This window comes from Pseudophryne corroboree, chromosome 2 (genome assembly GCF_028390025.1).
Source record: "Pseudophryne corroboree isolate aPseCor3 chromosome 2, aPseCor3.hap2, whole genome shotgun sequence".
NCBI lineage: Eukaryota > Metazoa > Chordata > Amphibia > Anura > Myobatrachidae > Pseudophryne > Pseudophryne corroboree.
In genome coordinates, this window is record NC_086445.1 from 411,706,718 (window position 1) to 411,728,227 (window position 21,510).

At 45.5% G+C, this 21,510-nt stretch overlaps 1 protein-coding gene across 3 annotated transcripts in view; it reads right to left on the reverse strand.

Moving 5' to 3' along the window:
* Positions 1 to 10,215: 10,215 nt before the first annotated feature.
* The window catches only part of PRRG1 (proline rich and Gla domain 1), a 64,629-nt gene continuing 53,334 nt past the window's right edge, over positions 10,216 to 21,510 (reverse strand). For all 3 annotated transcript variants that reach the window (XM_063953462.1, XM_063953464.1, XM_063953463.1), the window contains exon 4: positions 10,216 to 12,782. In XM_063953462.1, coding sequence (XP_063809532.1) covers positions 12,270 to 12,782 — 513 coding nt within the window. In that variant the 3' untranslated portion in view covers positions 10,216 to 12,269. The remainder of the gene's footprint in view (positions 12,783 to 21,510) is intronic.

Below are 21,510 nucleotides of genomic sequence, written 5' to 3' on the forward strand. Positions count from 1 at the left end.
CTTATTCAAGAGAGGTTAAGCTAGGAGTTACTCTAGAATCACGTTCTGGGAAAGAGCCGACCTTGTCTATTCAATTAGAAGTTCCAAGTTCTACAGTGAAAGTTTCAGCTCTCCTAGATTCCGGGGCAGCCGAGAACTTCATCTCCTCAGCCTTTGTCATGCGGTCTAAAGTTCAAACCATGCCTCTGGAAGCAGCAGTTGCCGTTACAGCAGTGGATGGAAGTCGAATTCCAGATGGTATAATTACTCATCGAACCGTATGTCTCAAGATGAAAGTTGGTGAGCTCCATTCCGAATACCTCTCCTTCTACGTGATTCCCAAAGCCTCTCAAGATGTGATACTTGGTTTACCTTGGCTGCAGAAACATAATCCTCAACTCAATTGGCAAACCATGGAAGTCCTTTCATGGGGTAAATCTTGTACCAAGGACTGTGTAGCTGCAATTGTACCTCTTCGGTCAATTAGTCTTTCCGATCTACCTCCGGTGTATCAATCCCTTGCGGATGTTTCCAGTAAGCAAGCAGCAGACTCTTTACCTCCTCATCGTGAATGGGACTGCCCAGTCGTCCTGGTTCCGGGCAAGACCCCTCCTAGGGGACAAATTCATCCGCTATCCATCCCAGAGACGCGAGCTATCCGGGATTGGTCCACTCCTACAACTCTCAAGGGGATTCAGCGATTTCTTGGCTTTGCTAATTTCTATAGGAGATTCATTAAGAATTATTCTACGTTAGCTGCTCCTATCACAGCCCTAACTCGCAAGGGAGCAAATCCTACGAACTGGTCTTCTGAAGCAATCAAAGCCTTCTCTGATTTAAAGCAAGCCTTTGTGTCAGCCCCCATTCTTCGACAGCCTGATTTGAATCGTCCCTTTCTACTAGAGGTGCATGCATCTACAGAAGCAGTAGGAGCTGTGTTGTCACAAGTCTTTGAAGATAAAAAGGTCCATCCCTGCGGATATTTCTCCCGTAAGTTCCTCCCGGCAGAACGTAATTATGCAATCGGTGAGCAAGAGTTACTTGCCATCAAGTTGGCATTTGAGGAGTGGAGATACCTTCTAGAAGGAGCTCAACATCGCATTACAGTTTATACTGATCATAAGAATCTTCTGTATCTGCAGTCAGCTCAGTGTTTGAATCCACGACAAACTCGATGGGCGCTTTTCTTCTCACGATTTGATTTCAAACTCACCTATCGTCCAGGGTCTCAGAACAAAAAGGCAGATGCCCTTTCCCGGTCCTTTGCTTCTTCTGAATTAAATGATGCTACCACGAATCAAGCCATTGTGAATCCTACGTCCTTTTTAATGACTCGAACCTCTCCAGTTCCTCCGCCTGGCAAGACCTTTGTTGCCACAAGTCTCCGAAAACGGCTGCTTACCTGGGCTCACTCCTCTTCCTTCATGGGTCATCATGGGGTTCTAAAGACTCTCGAATTTATTCAACAGTCTTATTGGTGGCCACGTCTCAAAGCCGATGTCCAAGAGTTTATAGCAGCATGTCCTAAATGTGCCCAACATAAGAGTCCAAGAAGTTCTCCACCAGAGTTTCATCCATTGCCAGCCCTAGAGGTTCCAGCAGCAGATCAAGAGCTTCAACGTCTATCTAGCATCTGGAGTTGCGTACGTAAGTCCTTGGTCAAAACTTCCACTCGTTATAAATCTTTTGCAGATAGAAAACGTAAAGCTGTACCGAATTACTAAGTGGGAGACCAAGTTTGGATTTCTACGCGCAATCTCAAGTTCAAAGTTCCTTCTAAGAAATTTGCTCTCAGGTTTATTGGTCCATTTCCCATTGTAAAGGTACTCAACCCTGAGTCATACAAAGTCAAGTTGCCACCGTCTTTGAGAATTCCTAACGCCTTTCATACATCTTTACTGAAGCCTTTGATTCTCAATAAGTTCCGTACTACCCAGTCCAAATCTCCTAAAGTTCACTCTTTGCAGAATGAGGAATTTGAAGTTAAAGAGATTGTGGACTCACGTTCCCGATATGGACGTTTACAGTTTCTGGTCGACTGGAAGGGTTACGGCCCGGAGGAGAGATCCTGGGTTTTCTCTGAAGATGTTCATGCTCCAAGACTGGTACAGAAATACTTCTCCAAAAATCCTGACAAGGTTCAAAGGTGTTCGGAGACCACCCGTAGAAGAGGGGGTACTGTCACGAACCGGTCTCTCACCTTTGCGGGTTCTGGGGTTCATCCGTTGCCAGTGCGGTTGCTCGCGGTGCTGTGCGCCCGTGTGGGGACACGGCGTGATCAATGGCACAGGTAATGCAGAGTCTGGGAACTGTGAGTGCGGGGACCAAATGGCCTAAGGCACTGCGGTGTGTCTGCTGTATAGGAGGTGGCCATGTTGGAGACCAAATAGCTAATACTGAGCACTTGTGAAAACACCTGTGGGCAGGTGTAAGCCAATCCCGTGCTTGTGCTGCCTTTAAGTAGGCTGGGATTATGTCACTCTGGGCCAGTGCTTTGTTGTATCAAAGCTGTGCTCTAGCTCTGAACGCTCTCCGTGCATTCCTGTGTGATTCCCGTGGTCCAGATATCGCCTCCGTTCCCAGAGGTCCGTTTGCAGCCTTCACTGCCAAAGATCTACCGGCTCTCCATTGTGCTATCAGTCAATTGCACACCTATTGGAAATACTTGGATTCCCAGTGTCCTGCATGAGGTTACCTTGTCAGTCTGCCTATCCTACAAAGTCTGTAGGATCTCATTTCTCTCAGCTGTTCGTTTGTTCAACTCTGCATTTAACCCATTCATCACCTTGTCTTCTACTACAGTTTCACAGTGATCTCCGGAACCCGCAAGTAACCCAATTCAGTACTTTTTGCTATGTTGTCATTACAAGGATAATTCATCACAGTCTCTCAGTTAACTCTCAAAGCTCCATTGCTAATCCTTACAGTTATCTCTTCATGTCTGCATTATCCAGTTAATAACATTCTACAGTTCAGCATCAAAGTTTGTTTATATTTGGACAATCCAACATTTATTCATCAGCTTGTTTTGCATATGTTTCCATGAACATTTCTTTTATTTATTTTTGAGTTTTCTCTTGCATATTATTCCTGCAATACTTCAGTATAATATGATGATTAACAACTTGTCAGTTAACTCTTTACTGAATTATTATTTTGAATAAATATATGAATCGGAACTTTCTTCGTCCTCCCTGCTTTCTTCATAGCCCAGCACCTACACCTGTGGTTGGTCCCGGGTTAACGGATTCACAAAAACACCCGGGCCTGACAAGGAGGAAATACATAGGCCGACTGGAACACCCACGGTGTCACCAGGGCGTCTACAGCTATCGCCTGAGGGTCTCTTGACCTGGCGCAATACCTCTGTAGTTTTTTGTTGAGGCGGGATGCCATCATGTCCACCTGTGGCAGTTCCCACCGACTTGCAATCTGTGAGAAGACTTCCTGATGAAGTCCCCACTCTCCCGGGTGGAGGTCGTGTCTGCTGAGGAAGTCTGCTTCCCAGTTGTCCACTCCGGGATGAACACTGCTGACAGTGCGCTTACGTGATTTTCCGCCCAGCGAAGAATTCTGGTGGCTTCCGCCATCGCCACCCTGCTCCTTGTGCTGCCTTGTCGGTTTACATGAGCCACTGAGGTGATGTTCTCTGACTGAATCAGAACCGGTTGGTCGCGAAGCAGGGTCTCCGCTTGACGTAGGGCGTTGTATATGGCCCTTAGTTCCAGGATGTTGATGTGAAGGCAAGTCTCCTGACTTGACCACAGACCTTGGAAATTTCTTCCCTGTGTGACTGCTCCCCACCCTCGGAGGCTTGCATCCGTGGTCACCAGGACCCAGTCCTGAATGCCGAATCTGCGGCCCTCGAGAAGGTGAGCACTCTGCAGCCACCACAGGAGAGACACCCTGGCCCTGGGGGATAGGGTGATTAATCGATGCATCTGAAGATGTGATCCGGACCACTTGTCCAGTAAGTCCCATTGAAAGGTCCTCGCATTGAACCTGCCGAAGGGAATGGCCTCGTATGATGCCACCATCTTTCCCAGGACTCGAGTGCAGTGATGCACTGACACCTGTTTGGGTTTTAATAGATTCCTGACCAGTGTCATGAGTTCCTGAGCTCTCTCTATCGGGAAATAAACCCTTTTCTGGTCTGTGTCTAGAATCATGCCTAGGAAAGGCAGATGAGTCGTAGGAACCAACTGCGACTTTGGAATATTTAGAATCCAGCCGTGTTGCCGTAACACTTCCAGAGAAAGTGCTACGCTGAGCAGCAACTGCTCTCTTGATCTCGCTTTTTGATCAGTGCCCAACTGTATATATGCTAAACTTTTGCCAAAAGAGGTCCCAATTGCTGCCCAGGGCGCCCCCCCCCTGCGCCCTGCACCCTTACAGTGACCGGAGTATGTGAGGTGTGTGGGAGCAATGGCGCACAGCTGCAGTGCTGTGCGTTACCTCATTGAAGAACGGAGTCTTCTGCCGCCGATTTGAAGTCTTCTTGCTTCTCATACTCGCCCGGCTTCTGTCTTCCGGCTCTGGGATCGGACGGCGAGGGTGAGATCCTGCGTACGATCCCTCTGGAGCTAATGGTGTCCAGTAGCCTAAGAAGCAGGACCTATCTTCAGAGAGTAGGGCTGCTTCTCTCCCCTCTGTCCCACGATGCAGGGAGTCTGTTGCCAGCAGAGCTCCCTGAAAATAAAAAACCTAACAAAATACTTTCTCTCAGCAAACTCAGGAGAGCTCACTGAAAAGCACCCAGCTCGTCTGGGCACAGTATCAAACGGAGGTCTGGAGGAGGGGCATAGAGGGAGGAGCCAGAGCACACCAGAACCTAAATTCTTTCTTACAGTGCCCATGTCTCCTGCGGAGCCCATCTATTCCCCATGGTCCTTACGGAGTCCCCAGCATCCACTAGGACGTTAGAGAAATTTGGAAAGATTTCGGGTCCATATTTCTTTCACTGCACTAATGAATATAGGCCTGCCATATTCGGTGATAAATGCAAGCTGAAGAGGGTTTCCTTGCTCTGAGCATTGTTTGAATTACTTGCTGTGAGAATCCTCTAGAGAGCCACGCAGTCAACGATAGTCGATCCAGATGCCTGTGATAACAAAGACCCTGCATTAGTAGATCTGGACATTGAGGAAGCAGAAGTAGAGCATCCATCGACATTCTCTGCAGATCTGTGTACCACTGCCTTCTGGGCAAAGCCGGAGCTATTAGAATCACGGCACCTTTTGCTTCTTTTATCTTCCTCACCACCCTGGATAGAAGGATGATCGGAGGAAACAGATACGCCAGATGAAAGTCCCATTTCACTGACAGAGCGTCCACAGAGATCTCTCCGGGATCCTTTGTTCTTGACCCGTATAAGGGTACTTTGTTGTTCAGATGAGACACCATGAGATCTATCTCTGGCAAACCCCACTTGTCTACCAGAGTCTGAAAGACTTCCGAGTGTAGAGCCCATTCGCTTGCCTGAATGGCGTGTCGACTGAGAAAGTCCGCTTCCCAGTTTAGGACTCCCGGAACGAATACTGCTGACAATGCTGGAAGATGGAATTCTGACCATTGTAGTATGCGACTTACCTCCTTCATTGCTGTTTGACTGCGCTTTCCTCCCTGATGGAAGAGGTATGCTACCGCCGTTACATTGTCCGAGCGGATCTGGACTGGTCTTCGTTGAAGAGTGTCCTTTGCCTGAATCAGTGCCATGTATATGGCCCGAAGTTTTAACAGATTTATTGGCAGGCGACTTTCTTCTGTGTTCCATTGTCCCTGGAACCATAATCTTCCGGACACTGCTCCCCAGCCCCGAAGACTGGCATCTGTTGTCAGGATCTCCCAATCTGATATCCAAAAGGGTCTCCCTTTGTCTAGATGGGATGTTTGTAGCCACCAGGCTAATGACTTTCTTACCTTGTGTAAAATTACCATAGTCTGTTTCTTTATTGTCTGATGTATTCCATTCCATCTTGCCAGAATCAGATGCTGCATAGGTCTTGAGTGGAATTGTGCATACTCCACCATGTCGAATGTTGACACCATCAAACCCATCAGTCGCATTGCTGTGTGGATTGATATTGTTTGACTGTGTAACAACTCCTTAGTCCTTGATTGTACCTTGGCTATCTTGTCCCGAGGTAAAAATATTTTCTGCAGACTTGAATCCAGTACAGCCCCCAAGTGAGTCATCCATTGTGACGGAACTAGAGACAATTTTGCCCAATTTATGAGCCATCCGTGCCTCTGCAGACATGTTATTGTCTGTTGGAGATGGTCCAAGAGCAATTCCTGTGATTGTGCTAGAATTAACAGGTCATCAAGGTTTGGAAAAATTCTTATCCCCTGCTCGCGAAGATAAGCTGCCATAACCGCCATGATTTTGGTAAATGGTAATGGGTAATGCCTGGAACTGAAAATGCTGCTGGAGGATAGCGAACCTGAGATAGCACTGATGGGACAGTGCTATAGGAACATGTAGGTAAGCATCCTGAATATCCAGGGATACCATATAATCCCCTGGTTACATGGCCAAAACTATGGAGCGTAACTTCTCCATGTGAAACCATGGGACCCAAATGTATTTGTTCAGCATCTTGAGATTGAGAATTGGCTGGAATGACCCATTTGGCTTCTGAACCAAAAACAGGTTGGAGTAAAACCCCTGTCCCCGTTGTGCAGGGGGGTACTGGAATGATTACTCCTGACTGAAGCAATTTCTGAACTGCTTCTTGTCAAGCCCTGGCCTTCATCTCTACCTAAGATGGGCTGGTGAAGAAGAACCTTCGAGGAGGATGCTTCTTGAAGAGAAAAACATAACCTAGAGATACCACTTCTTGCACCCAGGCATCTGTTGTAGACTGCTGCCATATCTGTGCAAACTAAAGAATTCAGCCTCCTACCATGGGGTCCCCCAGGAGGAGGCCCACACCATCAGGCTGATGGCTTATTCTCTGGTTTGGATGCTGGAATTCTGGTAGCCCATTGCTTTTTCGCCTTACCAAATTTATTATATTGGGGCTGCTTACGATCACTTTTTCCTTTTGCTTTTCCTTGTGACCCAAAGGGCCGAAAAGCGGGACCACAATGTTTGGGGTTATATGTGGAAGGAAATTTTACCTTTTTAGAGTCTGCTTCTGACTCCAGAATATCTGTCAATTCTTTACCAAACAGAATACTTCCAGTAAAAAGCAAAGATTCCAGAACCTTCTTAGATTCTGAATCAGCATTCCATGTACGTAACCAAACTGCTCTGCGAGCAGCTATTGTTGAAGCTGATGCCCTGGAGGCAATAGTGCCCATATCTAATGCTGCTTCTTCCAAGAATATTGCAGCCTGTTTTATATGAGCTATATAGGATTCTTGCTCCCTTGAAGGTGCTGAAAGACTGTCTTCCAGTACCTCTATCCAGGCAGCAACTGCTTTTGCCATCCAAGCTGAAGCCATGGCTGGCCTTATGACTGCCCCAGAGAAAATATGGTTTTTAGAAAACCATCCACTCTGCTATCAGTGACATCATCCAATGATGTTGATGGCAATATAGATTTTCGCACTAATCGAATGACATGCGTATCTACTTTGGGAGCCATTTCCCATTTTAAACAGTCCCCAGCTGGAAAAGGATAATTGGAATCCCATTTTTTGGGAATTCTTTATTTTTTACTGGGTGTAGCCCAAGCCCCCATGATTTCCGTTAGCTGGTCTGACCATGGAAACTCGGTCCTACCTACTTTGGGCCGTTTAAATACAGGTGCCTTGGCCTTTAACACAGGCTCTGCTGAATCCTCTAAGGATAGAATGGCTTTTATTGTTCTAATTAACTCAGCTATATCCACTGAGCTGAGACCTTCTAATTGTTCTTTGTATGCCGAAGTATAGTATATAGAGCTTTCATCGTCCAATGAATCATCCTGTGTAACCTGTGAAGTTGACGGTTTAGTTAAAACTGGTTTATCAGCTTGTCTCTTTGGAGAAGCTGGTGAGGGAAATGGTATACCGTAGGTAGGGAGCTGCATGTATGGGCTATTAGTGTACCTCATTCCTGGTAGCGAAGCTGTAGGAATTACCCATTCAGCTATACTGGACAAGGTCTGTGCAAACATCGCCCAAGGTGGATCTATCTGTACCTGACGTTGAACAGGGATCTGCCTTGTAATCTGCTGAAATGCAAAACAATTTGCACATAAACCATCCTGTACCAGATCCTGAGAGGATAACACAGTTTTGCAAGACAAACATGATATGAGTGTTGGTGTTACTATGAGTGTACCCTTGTCACCTTTGCCGCTCTTAGACATGATAAAGCACTTTAACAGTGTACTATACAATTTGTGACTGTAATCACTTTAACCTTCTAAAGTGATATCACCAAAAGAAGCAACTGACAAACATATATAAAGTCAGCAATCACACTAGCAGTCAGTCACATGTTATATATTAGTCATATGAGCACATAATCAACTACAAATACATTGTAAAGTATGTAGGCGTACATATTACTGAATTCTGTTTTATACAGATCTTAGAGTATTCAGACGCAATGCGAAGAAAACCACAGTAATGTACACAGACTCATATGCAATAGGCACTTAAACTTAACTATTCATACTGACAAGTAGATAGAAATTTAGTGCTGTATAACCCGTACTCAGTAGAGTGGAATACAGGGAGACTCACCTCACTTCCAAAATCGATCAATACGTTAGCGAACGCTGAGTGGATCCAGACGCTACTAGTGTACACTGCTGCTCCGGGAACTTTAAGTGGACACTGACGCACTGTGCACACAGATGCCTGTACTGCGACTGGGTCTCCTCGCAGTAGCGTTTAGTGAACACAGATGCAGCGGCCTATGCTGCGACCGAGACCCCTCATGGTAGCATCTGAGACGGAAGTGAGGTAACAGTTCATGGAGGGTGACTCGCAGAAACTGGTCATGAACTGGGGGGAGGGGCGACCAGGAGAGCGTCTAACTCCCCCCCACCCCCCGCGCTGACATAAACCCTAAGGATCGCAGCCTCATACTATTCCTGGTGCCTTATGATCCCTAAGATCTAGCGCTGGAGCACCCGTGGTGGCGGCGCGTCAGCTACTGTTTGGTAGTCTCCTCCCAATACAGTGCAGCTGTGTCCGTATTCCCTACATGGAACAGAGGCCTTACCTTCTCCCGTGCTCCGGCCACAGCCTGGTAACGTCTGCTTGGACCTGCTAGTATATCCGACACAGACGCCCGTTGAGACAGCACTGTACACATGGGTAAGCGTTGTTGCGACTCTTTCCAATATGCGTATAAGACGCTGTTAAGAAAGATCACTCAAAAACATAGTAAGATTATAAAAATAAAATAAAAAAGCTTAGGGCTGCCAAGAACAGCAGCCCTCTGACCATGGTCCGGCTCCTGCTGCACCAAACAAAAACTGATTTGCCTGAGCCAGTGGGTGGGGATATATGGACGTGCCCATTGCATCCTGGGAGGACTGAAAGCTTGTGATCATTTGATGCCAATCCGCTATCGCTCCATCATATCCCATTGTTATACTGTGGACCCTTCCGGAGAAACATCAAATCCAGAACACTGACATTTCATGAGCGCTGTAATTTCTTCTATCTGGCACAAACATATGTAGTTATTTTGAACCATTTAGATAGTTTACCACATTGATGCACTATGGGCCTGATTCAGGTCCAGTTGTTATTCTAGAAAAGTTGCAATGTACCTATTTTTGTTTAGAGGACATAAATGCTAGTTATAAAAAGTATATATGCAAGCCCCTTCTGAACGCATAGGCAAATGCAGAGGGGGATTTTCAGTTGACCAGAAATCCGCCTTCCCCAGCACTTGGCCAGCAGCCACTACATGCAGTATAAAAGGGCGTAAGTGTGTGTGTGTGTGTGTGTGTGTGTGTGCTCAATAATTGCAACAAAGATACTCTGTCAAGTGGCTTTGGGTCTGCATATGTCAGAAATATAGTATTACATAAACTGAACTTTGGGGCAGACTATAGCTTGTTACAATTATGCATCCTTCATGGGCTGGTGACACTTGCCCTAAAATAAAAAATTTGGAAACCCTCATCCAGAAATCCTGCGAAGGCCTGTGGAATGGGTATCTAAAATACTTTAGGGGACACAGAAACTATAATGCCCCATCTTAATCTGTAGCCAGCACAAATCCACTCAGTCAATCCTTTAAACACAGTCAAACAATATAAGTACACATAGGGAATACAAATGGTCCATACATATTCCTTTATTGAGTGTAAATAGCTTGTAACAAAACCAAAATCTAAATGTTCACTTGGAGATAAGAAAAAAAAAATTCAAATACCATTGAAATGTAATAACAATCAAATGTATAAGTGTCTTGTGTGCAAACATGTAGTCTGCTGATGTCAGATATACTGTACCCTCTTTAGCTATTTCACACCTGACATGTTTCAAGAGAATGTGGATAATACTTAGTCCCAAACGCACATTGGTAATATTTGTTACTGAATGAGCCATGTCAGTATTTTCAAGAGATTCTGCAGACAATTATTCATTCAACAAACAATATTACGGAGAAGTGTCAAGATTTCCAATATCAAGCTTTATACCAGTTGCTGTTTACAATTATTTATTGAAACAAAGTGCAAATTTTTAACATCCATCTATGAATTTCAGAATTAGTGAGCAAAGTGATACTAAAAAGAATTCGCAAATTCAATATTTTGCAAGGAAATAGCAAGAATCTGCAAGCTTACAAGTGTGGAACAGTATTTATGTTCAATGTCATAATGCAGACTGCTTTATTTAAACATGACATAACTTTTGACCCGAATGATAACAGTCGTATGTTGGCAGTTTTACAATGTATAATAACAGTGGTTAAACGTCCATATATACATTTTACAGTTAGTAATGTAATTATTATAAAACTTCAAAATTCTGGTATACTGTACTTCAGAAGAAGAAAAATAAATGCACTTCTATATTCACCAAGAAACATTAAAGTATTAGTAAGTCAAAATAAAAAAAATAAAAAAATACTATAATGTAGCTCATACCTTTTAGAACTTCCCTCTGGGGAGGATGTAGTTGTGACTGGCGGTCAAGAGACTGCTGATCACAATACCGATGCCGGGATCCCGCCCCCTCACTTATCCTGACAGTTGGCATACCGACTAACAGGGACTATTCCCACTCGTGGGTGTCCACGACACCCATAGAGTGTGAATAGAACCTGTGGCGAGCGGCCAAGCCTGCAAGGGGCTTCGTTGCGCTCGCCCCCTCCCCCACCACGCCAGGCACCTAAAAGCTGGGATCCACAGCGTTGGTATGGTGACCGGTGGTCTCCCGACCGCTGGTCACACGAACCCAACCCCTCTGGGGTTATAAGAGCCAACACTAAGCAAGTTAAGCCTGAAGATGCATATTGACATCATAGCCTCATCTATTTCACAAGAGAGAAGAAATATGGAACAATCATGGACAGTACAGGAGGGAAGACTAATGGAGGTAATATTCCAAACGTACATATATATGTGAACATAAAAAAAATAAAAAAACACTTTCTGAAAATCCATGGAAGATTAACTGCAGGCTTAAAAGTCTCGTTTTTCTTTAAAAATAACTTCTTCATTAAATAAATCCCAAAGCAGCCGTTATACAAAAACCCTACTTAAGAAAAGCATTGATAAAGAAAATGAAAACATTTTATCAGAGCGTTATATTTGATGTTGTTTAGCAAATGTTGCATAAAAAAAAAAAAAAATACAAAACATTTTTCATTCTTAGGTGTTACTGTGACCTGAGGCATTTTTAAGTATATATTTCACTTTCAAATAATATATCCAAAAGAGAATTTAGGCACAAATTTAAAAAATAAAAAAGTCAAGCTTTATTCAAAATCATAAAAAACGCAGTAAGGTTAACAGTGGTTATATTGCAATACCAGCATCACCCACGAAGGGAGAAAGGCAGAAATAGTGTGAGAAGATAGAAAAATAAAATATGGTCTTAAATATTATACAGCACATCGTTAACTTACTTTGTTGTTAAAGGAGCATATAATACAACCCATACATATTTCCATAATCAATATGGACACAATTACACCAAATTCATATATTCAGTCCACCCAGGACAGTTGCTGGAAACCACTGTTTTACAGTTGTGCTTGCTGTGGACTTATGTGCTCAAATGAAGAAATACTTCCGAAAGTCAAAAATTGTCCAAAGATTATTGTGCTTAGAAACTCCTCATTTGCAATGAAAGAGAGAATAGAATGTGTACTGATCAACATTGGGTTACTTGGCATTAGTGACCCCATGAGGTATTGTGACTACAGAGGTACACAAAGCTATTTCTTCATATTGTGGAGGTGGTTCTGCGGGATTCCGTTGTGGCTCACTAACTCTGACACCCCTCTCTCCAGTGGCTTCCTCATAGGATGGGGGTGGGTCGCAGTTTGAAAAGCCAGCTGACAAAGTATCTGAACGAACATCAAAATCAATAAATCCGCTCGGTGGCCGAGCCCTGTCAAAAGAATCTTCCACTGTACACAACACATTGGAATGTTGTGGATGGTTTCCTCCTTCATGATCATTCCTTGCTTCGGCAGTGTTTTCTCTCACATCTCTAGGAGCGTAAGCAGTCCGGCGTCCTGCCTTCTTTTTAAAGACACACTTCCACACAAGTAAGATAACCAAAAGGATAACAAAAAAGACTGTGATCAAGGGGAAAGCGATGTAAAATGTATACCAACTGCCTTCTGCATTGGAGTCCCCATGTCCTCTGGTATAGTCTTTCCAAAACTCTTTCTAGCAAGAAAACAAACAAATGTCTCAACAAATAAACATTTTACTAATAACACATATATATTTTACACAAACACAATGAAACCATGTAAGGAACTTTTTTCTTTTTTATATTTTGCAAGACATACATCTGGGCCACGATACCCAGTTTTGGCGATGCCGAACCATGGACATCGACTGGCGAACAGTCAGGGAATCAGCAAAATACAGCATGTTAAAAATCCCTGACTTGCCAATCCGAGTCAGGGATTTTTAACATGCTGTATTTTGCGGATTCCCTGACTGTTCGCCAGTAGAAATCGGCAAATCGAGGTACAAATCGGCAAATCGAGGATTTCCCCGATCCCCTGACCCAGGCATCGACAGAATGGGGAATTGTCCCGATAGCAGCCTGATGTGTGGGCCTCTTTACATAATAAATTAATATAGTGTAGTAATACTACAAAATTTGAGAAGAACATACATTAGAGTATGACAGCAAATAAAAGGACTGAGTCAGATGCAATGATTATGTCGGAAACAGCCTTGCATTTTTCTTCTGTGCATGTGTCTAAGTCACACTGCGCATATGACCAGAGTGTGCGGAGAATCACAGTTGCAACTGAGATGCACAGGAGGTGCATAGTCTCAGATATGTCTAAAAAATGCAATGGCCATTCCTGCATGCGAACCAGAATCAGCCCCAAAGAGTCCTATGAAATTATTAGACAAGACTCATTCTACATATGATTTGGTTGTGGTATTTAAACCCCCATTAAATTATGTTGTCTCCACAGGAATCTGAAATATAATGGACAGAAAAATAAGAGAGTTATGGTAGAACCTACCTTGGTTAACGCTTTTTCTTTGAAATCCATAGGGTCCACAGGGAAACCATGGGGCTGTAGGTGGTTGAGGACTGAGCACTAAACAGTTAAAAGCTTAAGCTCCCAGGATGCACTGGTCTTGCACCGCTATAACCCCGCCTCCAGCCAAGGCCTTGTCAGTATAGTTAACAAGCCCTAAGGCAGGAGCAGGCAGAGAAGAAGGAAGAATGGTACAACCAATAAACAAACTCACAGAAGAGGAGAATTTAGTAAACAAAATAAATACCCATAGAAACCAGATGAGTCAGGGCGAGTGCCCTGTGGATCCTATGGATTTCGAAGAAAAACAAAACAAAAGAGTTAACAAAGGTAGGTTCTACCATAAGTCTTATATTCTTCTTCAGAGCCCATAGGTGGTCCACAGTGATACCATGGGGATGCCCAAAGAAGTTTCCCCTAAGGGTGGTGATGTGCCTGAGCCTCAAGAACTAGTCTCCCAAAGGCAGAATCCTGAGAAGCAACTGTATCAAAGGAGTAGAACCTAAGAAAGGTATGGACGGGAGACCACGTGGCTGCTCTGCACAACTGTTCAGCAGACACCCCACAGCTAGCCGACCATGAAGGCCCTGTGGATCGAGTGGAATGAGCCTAAAGCACACAGGGACAGGAAGAAGATCTGCTTTCAAGTATGCCAGAGAAATAGTCAAACAGCTCTATTTGGCAAAGGTCTGCTTATTAGGCCAGCTTTTTTTGTGAAAACTGTGTAACACAAAAAAGAGCATCGGATTTACAAAAAAAGACTTTGTTTTCTTTACATAAATCTGAAGTGCACATATCATAAAACATCACTTGTGGAAGGGTTAGGCATCTGAAAGACTGGAACTACAAATTCTTCATAGGTATGAAATTTTGAGACCACCTTAGGAAGGTATCCAGACTTAGTTATGGGGACTGTTCTGTCTGGCTAAAAAAAAAAAAAAAAAAGGGGGGGGGCTACATGATAATGCCACTAAATCAGACACTCTGCAACCAGAGGCAATGGCCAGTAAGAAGAAAAAAAAAAAAAAAAGAGGGGGTCTTGTTCAGCCACTTTAATTCCACTGTATCAAAAGGTTCAAATGGAGCTGCTTGTAATGCGAGTAGAACCAAAGACAAGTCACACGGAGCCACCAGAGGGACAAATGGAGGCTGAATGAAAAAGGCTCCCTGCAAAAAAAAAGTTCTGATATCCGGTAGGGAAGCAATCTTTTGCTGAAACCGAATGGATACAGCATATACGTGTGCTCTGAGGGACGCTAGGTGAAGACCTAAGTCCAATCCTGCTTAAAGAAAAGCAATCACTCTGGCAACTCTAAAATCAGAAGAATTGTAGCCTCTAGTAGAGCACCACTGGAAACTGGTGTGCCAAGTCCTGCAAAAAATTCGGGCAGAAGCCAGTTTTCGGGCTTTAAGCATTGCCTAGATAACGGTGCTTGAGAAAACCTTTGATTTTAAAAGGGATGTCTCAAGAGCCATGCCATCAAAGACAGACGAGCCAGGTCCTGGTGTAGACATGGAGCCTGCATTAACAAATCTTGCTTAGATGATCGCCGATTGACAGACCCCTGCAGGTCTGTGAACTAAGGACATCTTGGCCAATCTGGAGCTATGAGGATCATTGTGCCTCCTTCCTGCTTTAACTTGTGAAGTACTCTTGGAAGTAATGCGAATGGTGGAAAGATGTACATCAGTTTGAAGTTCCACTGTACTGCCAAAGCGTCCACGAAGGTGGTTGCAGGATCCTGGGTCCTGCACCTTTATACTGGAAGTCTGCGGTTGTGATGAAATGCCATGAGATCCACCTGTAGCAGGCCCCATCTGTACACTAGAACCTGATAGACTTTTGGATGTAGTGCCCACTCTCCTGATTGTAAGTCCTGTCAGCTTAGGTACTCTGCTTCCCAATTGAGAATTACTGGGATGAATACCATTGATATTGCTGGAACCTGATGTTCTGCCCAATTGAGGATGTGTGCCCCTTCTCTCATCGCGGCTAGACTTTGCGTGCCTTCCTGACGTTTGAGGTAGGCTACTGTTGTTGCGTTGTCAGATTGAATCTTGGCCGGTCTTGAAGAAAGCCATGTGCCAGACAGAGCACCTTGTATACTGCTCTGAGTTCCAGTATGTTGAAGGGCAGGGGCCCTCCAGGACTGACCAATGTCCTTGAAAGGACTGTTGAGTGGTCACTGCACCCTACCTGTGGGGGCTGGAATCCGTGGCGAGTTGTACGCAGTTTGAGATCCAAAATGGGTGGTCCATATCTAGGTGGGACATCTGTAGCCACCACAAGAGAGAGAGACAAACCTCTGGTGTCAACACCATTGTCTGATCTGAGATTCTGATGCGGTCTGTTCCATTGAGACAAAATCAGGTGTTGCAGAGGTCTGGAGTTGTTCTGCAGGTGGTGACCACAGACCACTTTTCAGCTCCTATGCTTTCTGGCTGATGTTTTGGTCACTTTTGAAAGCTGGCGGTGCTTTCACTCTACTGGTAGCATGAGACGGAGTTTACAACCCACACAAGTGGCTCAGGTAGTGCAGCTCATCCAGGATGGCACATCAATGCGAGCTGTGGCAAGAAGGTTTGCTGTGTCTGTCAGCGTAGTGTCCAGAGCATGGAGGCGCTACCAGGAGACAGGCCAGTACATCAGGAGACGTGGAGGAGGCCGTAGGAGGGCAACAACCCAGCAGCAGGACCGCTACCTCCGCCTATGTGCAAGGAGGAACAGGAGGAGCACTGCTAGAGCCCTGCATAATGACCTTCAGCAAGCCACAAATGTGCATGTGTCTACTCAAACGATCAGAAACAGACTCCATGAGGGTGGTATGAGGGCCCGACATCCACAGGTGGGGGTTGTGCTTACAGCCCAACACCGTGCAGGACGTTTGGCATTTGCCAGAGAACACCAAGATTGGCAAATTCGTCACTGACGCCCTGTGCTCTTCACAGATGAAAGCAGGTTCTCAATGAGCACATGTGACAGACGTGACAGAGTCTGGAGATGCCAAGGAGAACATTCTGCTGCCTGCAACATCCTCCAGCATGACCGGTTTGGCAGTGGGTCAGTAATGGTGTGGGGTGGCATTTCTTTGGGGGGCCGCACAGCCCTCCATGTGCTCGCCAGAGGTAGCCTGACTGCCATTAGGTACCGAGATGAGATCCTCAGACCCCTTGTGAGACCATATGCTGGTGCGGTTGGCCCTGGGTTCCTCCTAATGCAAGATAATGCTAGACCTCATGTTGCTGGAGTGTGTTAGCAGTTCCTGCAGGACGAAGGCATTGATGCTATGGACTGGCCCGCCTGTTCCCCAGACCTGAATCCAATTGAGCACATCTGGGACATCATGTCTCCCTCCATCCACCAACGCCACGTTGCACCAGAGACTGTCCAGGAGTTGGCGGATGCTTTAGTCCAGGTCTGGGAGGAGATCCCTCAGGAGACTGTCCGCCACCTCATCAGGAGCATGCCCAGGCATTGTAGGGAGGTCATACAGGCACGTGGAGGCCACACACACTACTGAGCCTCATTTTGACTTGTTTTAAGGACATTACATCAAAGTTGGATCAGCCTGTAGTGTGTTTTTCAACTTTAATTTTGAGTGTGACTCCAAATCCAGACCTCCATGGGTTAATAAATTTGATTTCCATTGATAATTTGTGTGTGATTTTATTGTCAGCACTTTCAACTATGTAAAGAACAAAGTATTTAATAAGAATATTTGATTAATTCAGATATTCAGATCTAGGATGTGTTGTTTAAGTGTACCCTTTATTTTTTTGAGCAGTGTGTATATATATATATATATATATATATATATATATATATCTCTTGAGGATGGAAATGGATAATCATATCATGTGTCGGATCATATTGTTCAGGGTCACATAAGCAGTAATCCGGTGGGTATGAGAATATTGTCACATATTGCAACAATAAGTTATTAATAATACCAGATTTATGTATGATTAATGTGGTGGGTTTAACTGGTCATGGGGCGGGAACTCAGATGCAACAACAGTAATCACATCTCAAGACTTAGCCATCGCCCACCGCTTGAGCTGACCAATGATCCCCTGTGCACAGGATATGTCCCACCCCCGAACCAATGGAAGAAGAGCATACAGTTTCTATTGTTTCATGCTTTGGAATATTGTATAAAAAGCCAAGCTGCCTGGCCGGTCACACATTCTCTGAAGGTCATCTATCTTGACTGACCGAGGACCGGGTGGCGCTGGCGAAACAAACGTATGTATCATTGATTGTAGCCTCTTTCTCTTATTGTATTTGTATTATTGTTGTAACCCCCTTTTAGTAAATAACTGTTGGTGGGTCGGATCCCAACATTTTAAAATACAATTGGTGTCGTGTTCCTTTCCTGCTAGGGGTTATAAAGTGTATTCCGCCTCACGTGTAGCTACTCTGTGCTTACAGCGTGCTTACGCAACATGTGCGCATCTGTTAGGGGTTACACACACGCTTAGCGGTTGCAGCTGCCTGCACAAATATAAGTTAAAGGTATTGCTTTTTCTGTCCTGTAAGTTAATCAGCTTTAACAAGGTGTTGTTGCAAAACCTCTGAAGACCAAGCCAAGATTAGTAGGTCATCCAGGTATGGGAAACTTCGGACACCCTGATGCCAGAGATGTGCATTGATGACTGCCATAATATTGGTAAATATTCGAGGAGCCACAGACAGTCCGAAAAGCAACACCTAGAACAGATAATGTTGGTGAAGGATAGCAAACATGAAGTATTGCAGATGGCTGGCTTTGATAGGCACATGCAGGTATGCATCCTAAATGTCCAGAAAAGCCATAAAATCCCCAGGTTCCATAGCCAGGACAATGGACCTGATGAGGGAATCCATGCAAAACCTGGGCAATTGGTATAAATTTGTTGAACACGTTGAGGTTGAGTGTGGGTTGGAAAAAGCTGTCTGGTTTGCGGACCAGGAACAGTGTGGAGTAACAACCTGTCCCCTGTTGTTGTAGAGGCACCGGTACAATGACTCTTGATTGCAGAAGGGCCTGAATATACTGTTGCTGAGGCAAGGCTTCAATAGGATCTGCCGGCAGATCCATGCAAAAGAAATGTTGAGCAGGGCGTCTCCGAAAGGAGACAACGTATCCATGGGTGACCACTTTTTGTACACAGGCATCTGTTGTAGTTCGATGCCAGGTAGCTGCAAAGGAAAGAAGTTGGCCTCCCACCCTGGTAACCTCTAGGGTGAGTCCCAACCCATCTGGCAGAGGATTTATCCTCTGTCCGACCTCCCTTTGCGGCTGATCGCCTGGCAGCCCATGACTGCTTGGACCGAGGTTTGGCCCTAAAATAACTGGTCTGCTTGTGAAAGTACTGACCCTTAGCCATCCCCTGTGGCCAAAAGGACAATGTCTTGGGCCTTAAGCCCAGTACCCACGGGCCGATTAAGGAGAGATGTGTGCTGAGCGAACCGCTCAGCACACATCTCTCCTGCCGCTCAGCACAGCGCGATCTGTGCTGAGCGTGCGGGGGGGGGAAGACGGGGGGGCCGCTCACTTCACCCAGCGGGTGAAGTGAGCGACCCGCTAGATTCAGCAGCGATAGCGATGTGCGGGGCCGCGCATCGCTATCGCTGAGGGGGCTACACACGGAGCGATCATGCTGATATTCTAAGCAATCTAGTCAGATTGCTTAGAATATCGCTCCGTGAGTACCCCCCTTTAGGGCAGCTGAAGGTAAATAGGCTGTTTTAGAAGCCGCAAAAGTGGTCAGTCTTTTGTCCAATTCAGTAATAAAAAGAAGATTATCTCCTGTGAAAGGAATAGATTCAAGAGCCATTTTTGACACAAAATCGGCTACACTGGAGCGTAGCCAGAGCCCCCCGGGGTGTTGCCACTGATAGTGCAGATACTTTAGAAGCCAGAACTCCTGTATCCAGGGCTGCCTCACCCAGGTAAGATGCTGCTTCCGTAATATGCGAGATATGCGCCAGCTGTTCTCTGGAAGCATCTGAAGGCAGGGTATCCTCAAGAGCCCATTGCTGGGCGTGTAAAAAAAATAAATAAGAATTTACTTACCGATAATTCTATTTCTCGTAGTCCGTAGTGGATGCTGGGCACTCCGTAAGGACCATGGGGAATAGCGGCTCCGCAGGAGACTGGGCACAAAAGTAAAGCTTTAGGACTACCTGGTGTGCACTGGCTCCTCCCCCTATGACCCTCCTCCAAGCCTCAGTTAGGATACTGTGCCCGGACGAGCGTACACAATAAGGAAGGATTTTAAATCCCGGGTAAGACTCATACCAGCCACACCAATCACACCGTACAACCTGTGATCTGAACCCAGTTAACAGCATGATAACAGAGGAGCCTCTGAAAAGATGGCTCACAACAATAATAACCCGATTTTTGTAACAATAACTATGGGCGCCCAGCATCCACTACGGACTACGAGAAATAGAATTATCGGTAAGTAAATTCTTATTTTCTCTGACGTCCTAGTGGATGCTGGGAACTCCGTAAGGACCATGGGGATTATACCAAAGCTCCCAAACGGGCGGGAGAGTGCGGATGACTCTGCAGCACCGAATGAGAGAACTCCAGGTCCTCCTCAGCCAGGGTATCAAATTTGTAGAATTTAGCAAACGTGTTTGCCCCTGACCAAGTAGCTGCTCGGCAAAGTTGTAAAGCCGAGACCCCTCGGGCAGCCGCCCAAGATGAGCCCACCTTCCTTGTGGAATGGGCTTTTACAGATTTTGGCTGTGGCAGGCCTGCCACAGAATGTGCAAGCTGAATTGTACTACAAATCCAACGAGCAATAGTCTGCTTAGAAGCAGGAGCACCCAGCTTGTTGGGTGCATACAGGATAAACAGCGAGTCAGATTTTCTGACTCCAGCCGTCCTGGAAACATATATTTTCAGGGCCCTGACTACGTCCAGCAACTTGGAGTCCTCCAAGTCCCTAGTAGCCGCAGGTACCACAATAGGCTGGTTCAAGTGAAACGCTGAAACCACCTTAGGGAGAAATTGAGGACGAGTCCTCAATTCTGCCCTGTCCGTATGAAAAATTAGGTAAGGGCTTTTACAGGATAAAGCCGCCAATTCTGAGACACGCCTGGCTGAAGCCAGGGCCAACAGCATTACCACTTTCCATGTGAGATATTTTAAGTCCACAGTGGTGAGTGGTTCAAACCAATGTGATTTTAGGAACCCCAAAACTACATTGAGATCCCAAGGTGCCACTGGAGGCACAAAAGGAGGCTGTATATGCAGTACCCCCTTGACAAACGTCTGAACTTCAGGAACTGAAGCCAGTTCTTTCTGGAAGAAAATCGACAGGGCCGAAATTTGAACCTTAATGGACCCTAATTTTAGGCCCATAGACAGTCCTGTTTGCAGGAAATGCAGGAAACGACCCAGTTGAAATTCCTCTGTAGGGGCCTTCCTGGCCTCGCACCACGCAACATATTTACGCCAAATACGGTGATAATGCTGTACGGTTACATCCTTCCTGGCTTTGATCAGGGTAGGGATGACTTCATCCGGAATGCCTTTTTCCTTCAGGATCCGGCGTTCAACCGCCATGCCGTCAAACGCAGCCGCGGTAAGTCTTGGAACAGACAGGGTCCCTGCTGGAGCAGGTCCTTTCTTAGAGGTAGAGGCCACGGGTCTTCTGTGAGCATCTCTTGAAGTTCCGGGTACCAAGTCCTTCTTGGCCAATCCGGAGCCACGAGTATAGTCCTTACTCCTCTCCTTCTTATGATTCTCAGTACCTTGGGTATGAGAGGCAGAGGAGGGAACACATACACTGACTGGTACACCCACGGTGTTACCAGAGCGTCCACAGCTATTGCCTGAGGGTCCCTTGACCTGGCGCAATACCTGTCTAGTTTTTTGTTGAGGCGG